The 8,577-nt window shown below is 42.0% G+C and overlaps 1 protein-coding gene across 1 annotated transcript; it reads left to right on the top strand.

Annotated features, from left to right (window-relative positions):
* Positions 1-2,404: 2,404 nt before the first annotated feature.
* On the top strand, positions 2,405-7,643 carry ncam3 (neural cell adhesion molecule 3; the record flags this gene model as incomplete). Its single annotated transcript, XM_079165413.1, has 15 exons — positions 2,405-2,522; positions 2,681-2,872; positions 3,064-3,201; positions 3,441-3,584; positions 3,805-3,922; positions 4,101-4,255; positions 4,428-4,561; positions 4,865-5,000; positions 5,106-5,273; positions 5,406-5,525; positions 5,957-6,084; positions 6,188-6,356; positions 6,566-6,752; positions 6,850-6,984; positions 7,431-7,643. The coding sequence occupies 15 exons, from the start codon at positions 2,405-2,407 to the stop codon at positions 7,471-7,473; spliced, it is 2,085 nt and encodes a 694-aa protein (XP_079021539.1). The 3' UTR covers positions 7,474-7,643.
* Positions 7,644-8,577: the final 934 nt, after the last annotated feature.

The raw sequence follows: 8,577 nt of genomic DNA, 5'->3' as shown, positions 1-8,577 counted from the left end.
GCCCTCGTTATGAGCACACTCCGACCTAATGAGCCATAATAGCGCTTCCTGATAATCAACCTGATAGGTGGCCCCTTCGGACTCTCTGCCCGTTTCATTGGCTGGTCGGACGGCGGCGTAGAGACACTGATAGGCTATCACGGGGGAGGTGGGAGGGGCTGGCTGGCTGTTGGCCAATAGAAGTGATAGGACCCAGAGGAACGCAACTTGACTGGCAACAGGCACTAACGCCACACGATGAAAGAGTAGTGACGTACAGTAAGCTGTGGGATTGGGTGTTTCAGTTTGGGATACTCATTTTGCTGACCCCTTAATCCCTTTTACGTAAAGCACGAAGCATCACCATTTGGCAAAAGACCAAAACTGATGTTCAGAGTTTTGTGATGAACCCAATGCATGATTCTTCCCCCCCAGATGATCCCAGTGGTTCACAGCAGGCACTTTGACATGTCACAGTAGAAAAGCACAGGTGTAAAGAATGAAGGCTGAACTTCATCTAGCTGCTTCCGTTTTCAGGCTCCTGGTATTGGTCACGCTGGCTCACAGTCACACTGTCATGGCTTATGGGGAAACTTGAATAGAGCGGAGCCATTCTTAATGTTATAAGTAAGACTAGTGTTTTTCCTACTAACTCAAAATGTCTGCTGTTTAAAATGAATTTGATTCAAATTTATAAAGCCTAATGATGCTAATTCAAAAAGCCACCGGCGTCAACACACCACTGACTTTAATCAAAATGTTACTTTTAAGTCTACTTTGATGTGACTTTGACTTGACTACATGAATTAGATGATTAAATGTTCTAGGCCTAAGTCACGATCAACACCCTCACATACAGTTTATTTTGCAATCACCGGGTCTGAGCTGTTAAGTTAAGTTAAGAAAATGTTTTCTTTGCAGTAGAATGGGTGTCATTGAGGTCGTTGATTTCAGCATCCTAAAGGACGTACGTTTTCAGGAAATGTGAACGATGGCAGTGTTCGGCACGCTGGGTGAGCAGTTTGTTGGAATGATAAAAATATCTTTTCCCCATCTCTTCTTCCCCTGAGGGGGCTTTCATCCGGTGGCCTGGAGGAAGAGAGAGGGAACAGGGTGGAGTGAGAGAAGGCGAGAGACAGAGAGAGGAGAGGTAAAAAAACTAGAAAAAAAGGGACAGACAAAGGACAGGTATAGGGACAATTGTTAGTCAAGGAAAAGAGAGAAAAAGATTGGAATGAGAGGGGCACGGACGTCATTCAGTCACCTCCTCCCATTTCTCCAACAGTAACTTGGTTGGGGTTAAAGGAGGATGAGAGAGCAATGCTTTCTTTCTCTCTCTCGCTCTCTCTCTCTCCCCCACCCCTCTCTTGTTTCCTCTCATCTCTTCTGCTCCTATATAACCTCTGACAAGGACCCTCTCCCTATCATGCTCATGTTAGGTGGTTAGGAAATAGCAGGTGTCTGCTTGTCAGTGTGAGTCACATATACTTGAGGTGTGAGGTTACTTTATCAGAAAAGTATTTGGGCATTCTGTCCAGCTGTGCTGACTGGAAAACCTTCAGACTCAACAGACAAACTGCAGAGTTTTGATCTCAAGTCATACAGGATTGCCAATCAGCAGCCGGGTGAACATGACGAAGCAATCAGCTGTCATCCTAAAGATGGCCTTGATGCTGCTGCTGCACGGCACAGGTAAGATCTGTTGACTTTATTGAGATTTCTGCAAGAAAGACAGAGTCATAATGATATGTTTTAATACACACTGCATGGCTAGAATATGGAGACTTAGAGCAAAAGTAGGTTTATGTTGGTGATTTAAATTGTAAGCAGGAATATTTTGGGAAATAACCAATATCTGACTGTTTTGTCCCAAATATAAAGTTTGTGGTTTGTATAAACAAGGAAAAGACAAGTATCAGTTGGATTCTGCCGGTTTAAACAGTTAGAAAACCCCCCCAGATAAAACAGTTGACATCTTTTTGCTGCTTAAAAAGCTGATAAATTAGATTAAATTAGTTTTATAGTTTTAATAATAAATAAGCAAGATATTGAGCTTACATTTTGGGATCAGCTTTTGTTGATGTCCTCAGTTCAGATGATCTTAATGTCAGGTGCTTCAAACCTCTTTTTTGCAACCTGACCTACTTTGTTATTTTTCAACAGACATTATGTCATAATGTACTAATAACATGGCTACATGTGTTATTTCAGCCTATTCTTTATGTTTAAAAAAGATAAATAATTTTATTTACTCTCAGTGAATTTGTATTTTTGTTGTTAATTTATTTCTGCCAAAGTAAGTGTAGTAATCACAAGGATTTACAATGTGGACGTTAAATCAAACTGTTTGGTCATCAGCTCAATGTTTGCTCTCCTGCAGAGCATTAATCGGGAACACATATATTTCATAACTATTGGGTTCTAAATGCTTTTTTTCGGAAAACAAAAACAAAACTCTTCTCCTCTTCCTCTAGATGCAACGATGAACATCATTGCTAAGCCGGACATTGAGGTGGGAGAAGAGCTCTTACTGTTGTGTAAAGGTGAGTCATTTCAATTTAATTTGATGACTAATGAAGCTCGTCCATGTGAATGACATTTTTCAGTTTGAAAAGTTCCTCTAGATGTTTCAAAGTAAGCATGTTAAAGCATTTATTTTCACTCTGTCTCTTCCTACTTCGCTGCTCCTCTCCTGTCCTAGCTGGGGGAGAGGGCGATATAACGTGGACGAAGGACGGGAATGACGTTGAAGACGGGGTGTCAAGGATGGATGAGTCTACTTCTACATTGGTCATTCAGAAGGCTACGATGCAGGATGCGGGCAGATATACCTGTCTGTGTGAATTCGACAACGGAGGCAAAGATGAAGTTTTCACAATGCTGTATGTTTATGGTACGTAACAGATGGCAGTTGTTGCTGAACCCGTCTACTGTAACTAATCTTTTATTTAGCTTGGAAATAGAAATTGGTAATATTCAGCATATTGTTTAATGAACCAACCCACATTTTGTTGATGATACCCTTCACTTTCTTTCTGTGTTGCATAGAAAGTAAGCATCTTAAGCATTCTCTTCTTTTGTCAGAGGGTCCATCATTTGGGAGCACCAAAACCTACCATGAGTTTCTGAACGGCACTGATGGATTGGTGCCATGTCTGGTGACCGGCCAGCCAGCCGTAGATGTTCACTGGCTCAGACACAGAGAAGGAATCTCCTCTGATGGTAGGACCAGCACCCTGGGCATGGACCTCTCCTGATGTTTGAAGGGTTATTTCGTAGTTTACAAAAAAGCTTTTCACATTTTGTAAATTTGACATGACTGAATATTGGACTCTCATGCAGCAACATAACTTTCTTTTCTGTCTTTTTTTGTGTTTTTTGCCTCTGCCGTTACCATTTTTCTAATCTTTAAAATCACTCTGTCTGTCTCTGCATTTCTGTCCTGCCATCTCTGACTTCAGCCAGACGTCGTGTGCATCGGCTGCCTGATAACTCAGTCCTCATTGAGAAAGTGAAGCGAGAGGATGCTGGGACGTACGTGTGTGAGGCTCAGATCAGAGGAAGGTCCATCAATCAGCATCTCTCCATCACTGTTGTTGTCAATGGTCGGTTTCTTTTACACATGAATATTAAATAGTGGTCAGGGGTTGACAGACAGTTTATGACACAAAGATCTTTTCTGGCTCTGATATATAACATAATTGTGCCAATGAGTGTTATGGTTAGGGATGGCTTAATTTAGCTTTGAGTCATAATGATGCCGTAATAAAACTGAAGTGTAAACAATGCATGATTTGGAATAAAAAATGCAATTCCCTCCTGCAGCTCCTCCTTCTGTGCATCTGAGAGAAGTGGTGAAAAAAGTGATTGCCGGACCAGAAACGAATGTTTCCCTGGTGTGTTTGGTGGATGGTCTACCAAAACCCAACATCACCTGGATCATGTAAGTCATCATCTGACTTTGGGAGGTGTGTGTGTGCGTGTGTGTGTGTGTGTGTGTGTGTGGTCTCTGGCAATATCAAATATCTGCATGACATGCCCCAGTGTTTAAAATCCATATGAATAACAAATCCCCGTAGCATTACTCATTATGTGTTCTGCTCTGCTTGTCCTCCTCCCAGGCCGGCGACGTTTGACCCTTCACATCATCAGTTTAACTCAGACAGCAGCGAGTTGACCATCAGGTCTGTTACCAGGAACGACTACGGAGAGTACATCTGCACCGCCACCAACAAGATAGCTGAGAGCAGTGCCACCATTATGCTTCATGTTTATGGTAAGTTCAATTTTTATATGATATTTTTCCACCCCTTCATTAGATCACCAAAACACAACAAACAACGACACACAATAAAAATGAACTTATAATCACTACATGAACCTGCTATTGGGGACATGTTTACTGTATCCTGTTGTGCTATGATGACACTTGAGATGTTTCATTTCAGAGGCCCCAGAGGTGTTTGTGTCAGCAGAGCAGCAGAGTGTATCAGTGGGCGAGAGAGTGTCCGTGTCCTGTAACGTCTCTGGCCATCCTCAACCTGAGCAATACTGGCTCAACAAGCACAACGGACGCACACTGGTAAGAGTTTATGGTACACACACACAGACACACACACACACACACACACACACACACACACACACACACACACACACACACACACACACACACAGCATCAGCTGCAAGTCTCAATCAATCTGACATTTGTAGCCAGTATTGTTCAGCCCCTACAGCTCTGACAGTCCAGTCTAGTTAACTCCATGTTACTGTTGCCGCATGTTAACTTTCAACACTTTCAACAACGTTATATTTGAGCATTTATAGACTTAAGATTGGTCCAATATATGATTGGACATTTCCTTTTGTGCCTCCCTCTGTCAGGACTCTGCCTCTGGTCTTGTCCATGTTGTTGATGGTGCGTTGGTGATTAATGAGGTAGTGCCCTCTGATGGTGGAATATATTCTTGCATGGCTGTCAGCACCTCCGGAAACGCATCGAGAGACGTTGCAATACACAGTAAGAGTTTATGTCTGTCTTTGCCTTTGAGTAGATTTAATCTTTACTTATAACCGTGACACTTACACGTTTCTATCTTTCTCTGACCTGCCTCCTTACACACAGCCCAGCCTGGTCCGCCTCACTACCTGTCAGTCTCACCTGGACTAACCTCAGTCCTCTTCTCCCTCAAAACCCCACCCATCAGTGGAGGAACACCGATCACAAGCTTCGTCCTGCAGTGGAGGCAAAGTGCAGCGGAGCAGTGGAAGGAGATCACAATCCCAGCTTCAGGTGAAACATCTGTTTTTCAAAGGGGCTTTTATAGTTGTGTATCATGACTCTCAGGAGAAAATCAGATCAGTGAGTGAATCATCTATACTTTAAACTGCTTATACCATCAACTCACATTCAATCATTCTGTAGATCTCCTAGCCATCCCCTCCCTCAAGCCGTACACGTTGTACACAGTGCGTTTGGCTGCCTTGAATGCAGTGGGAGTGGGACAGTTCTCAGACAAAAACACCGTCCGCACCCAGGGATTACGTAAGTGGTACACACACTACATTAGCAACAATCACTGTCAACACACACCACATCCATATATCATATGTGTGGAGCATTGTATACATATTTACATGATGTACAATGTGTGTTTAGTGTAGGTGCAAGTATTCCTGCATGCTTGTGTTGATATGTCTTACAAGCAAGGCTTTTCCTCCTCATCTGCCATCACTCATTATTCTTATTCATCTTTCATGCAACTGTCATCTGCTGCCTGACGTTCATTCATGCTGCTGATGACACCATTTAATCCCCTGTGATCCATCCTCAGGAGGTAAAGTACCCACAGTGATCCACTAAACAATGACAAAATAAACTGACATGCCCAGTCAACCTGTATATATTTGTCTATATCATGGAAGCTCATCAGTTGGTCAGAAATTCTTTCTTTTCTCTTTGCCTCCTGTCCGTAGGTGAACCAGACAGCGCTGTGTTGTTGTCCAATGAGATGAAAGTAGAGGGCAACTCCTTCTCTGTCCCCCTTAAACAGACTGATGATGGTGGAACTCCTCTGCTGCACTTTGACGTACGATACAGACAGGTAAGAGACCCCGTGTGAGCCTGTCTCTATCTTTCTCAATGAATCTCTCCTTTTGTTTGTGTTGTTTCCTTACTTTCATCCTTCGGTTCCTATGCTCTCTCAGGATAAAGAGGGAACTGACTGGAAAGAGATTCAGCTGCCGTCCAATGCTGACTCTGTCTCCCTTCAAGATCTGTCCTACGGCTCAGACTATCAACTGGAAGTTTTGTCCGTCAACTCGAATGGTTCCTCTATCCCTGCCATGTTCAACTTCACCATTGCAGATCAGCCTGGTATGGGGCCTTTCACTCCTTATATCACACACTTAAACTGGCCTAAACTATGAACTGGGAGCGGTGACACAATTAGAGATTAACTGCACCTCGACATTGTGGCGTGACAGATCCACTCACAAAAAATGTGTTGCTTGCCACAATGGAGATGTTTGCCATACTTTCAGTTCGGTCACCTTGACTCTTTCATCTCCCTCATCCAGTCAAAGTGAGCAGCATGACCAAAGGCCGCGTGGTTGCCATCGTCATGGCGATCTTCCTGGTGGTATTCCTGGTGGTCGACGCCACCTGCTGCTACAGAAACCGCTGCGGCCTGCTCATGTCCATCGCTGTGAAAGTCTTTGGGCAGAAAGTCCCAGGCCTCCAAATGCTTGGAGAAGGAGAAGGAACCAACGGGTGAGTAGGTGTTGGAAAAGTATTCATGTATATTTCCACTACTTTTGTCCGTCATTAAATTGTCATCATCATATTTCAAACCTTTGTTTGACGGCAGAGAAGTGAAGCTGAAGGGTATATCCACTCCGAGAGGCAGCGTGCAACATTCCGAGGCGGGGGTGCAGACACTCACTAAGGAGGGGGGGCAGCTCACAGAGATCACCTGCGACAAAGCCCCGCTTACCAAAAACGAGTATGTTCACTCATTCCCATAAACAGCAAACCTACTTGTTGAGAAGTCTAAACACCGGCTGTAATCTGTTTCCTTTCACTCTGATAACAAAGCGTTCTCCATCCTCAGACAATTAAAGGAATGAGCTGTAAACCCAATTATATCCTGACATAAAAGTCAGTGTCCCTGCCCACCATGCAGAGATGTTGGCTAAATTATTAAAAAGTTAAACATGTGTAATGGAACAGAAATCGATGTTGAAATCAAAGACTACATGTAGTTATGAAGAAAATATCCTTAAAAATCTGGCAACAACTCTGTTTGACTCGAGGAAATGATAAAACTCTGTCTTACGGCTATTTCTGCTCATTTAGACTAGCCCATGGAGATCAAATCTCTACCGCAGAGTAAATGATTGATCGACATTCATATGTTTTTATACCATTGTCTTATTTTCTTTCCCACAGGAAAACGCAGGCGGGCAGAGACGTGCACACCGCCAACGCATAAGGCCAGAAACCTGAGAAACAAGAAAGAAGAAGTGTGAGAAAACAAGGACGATGTACAGACAGCTAGAGAAGATATCAAACAACCACTCGGTATGAATGAGTGAGTCAGAACCGTCGGCGATCTCTACATTCAATACAACTGCTATGGGAAAGACGTCTGTGCTGTTGGAGTGAGAGGATGGCGTGTTTGAAATCTCACAGCTTCCAGTTCACATGAAGACTGACACAGGCTGCAGGCAGGAGATGATGTCATTTTGTGTTTTTTGTGTTGTTCTGTGCGCTCTGATTTAGATTGGCTCAAATGACAAAGTCTCATTTTACAGGGTAATCGTGTTGTCTGTGTTTTACAGGGTAAACTTGTTGGTGTTATATATAATATTTTTATTTGCTATATTTACTAAAAGTCACAAAAATGTTTTTACCTTCTGCATTTTGAATGTTGTACACAGACACATGGTCTTGTTTTTACTGTTTGTTATTGTATCATGATATCCTGCGTAATGCATTGGAAATATTCCTCTGTTAAGTTAACGATGTTTTTCATATATATCTTTTAATTGTTTTTTACTTTTTATCGACATGCGTTGTGGCTGCTCTTCTGATGATTATGTAAGCGTAAACATATTTAAAAAATCAAACAACAGTGTATTTAACACTGTATTCAGCATTAACTTAACCCATCTAACCTTTATATAATTATCATGCACTAATATGTATTGTTTTCAAACACTACACAAGAGATATTTTTATTATTATACATCATGAGAGGCTTTGAACTTGAAGCCATATTTGACTTTGTAACCAACTAATAAACTGTTGAGCACTTTTTTGTGGACGAACTTTATAATCGGTCGGCAAATGACACTGGCCATGTAGGGAACCTGTAATTAAAATCAGCTTTTATTACGAGAACCTTTTAAAGTACCTGTAATAATATGTAATATGTAAAACATATACAAACCTAACCAAATGTATTAATGCTGTAAGCATTTTGTTTTTATAGTCACTATATTTCCACTAATCAAATATGTTCAAGTGAAAATGTTTTAAGTCAAATATTTAACTTGCAGCTTTTTTGATTTGAGATACTTTGACATAATTATGT

This window comes from Pholis gunnellus (genome assembly GCF_910591455.1).
Source record: "Pholis gunnellus genome assembly, chromosome: 8".
In the NCBI taxonomy this organism is placed as follows: domain Eukaryota; kingdom Metazoa; phylum Chordata; class Actinopteri; order Perciformes; family Pholidae; genus Pholis; species Pholis gunnellus.
The sequence above is the reverse complement of the archived record's forward strand: the minus strand, read 5'-3'. Positions and strand labels throughout refer to the sequence as shown.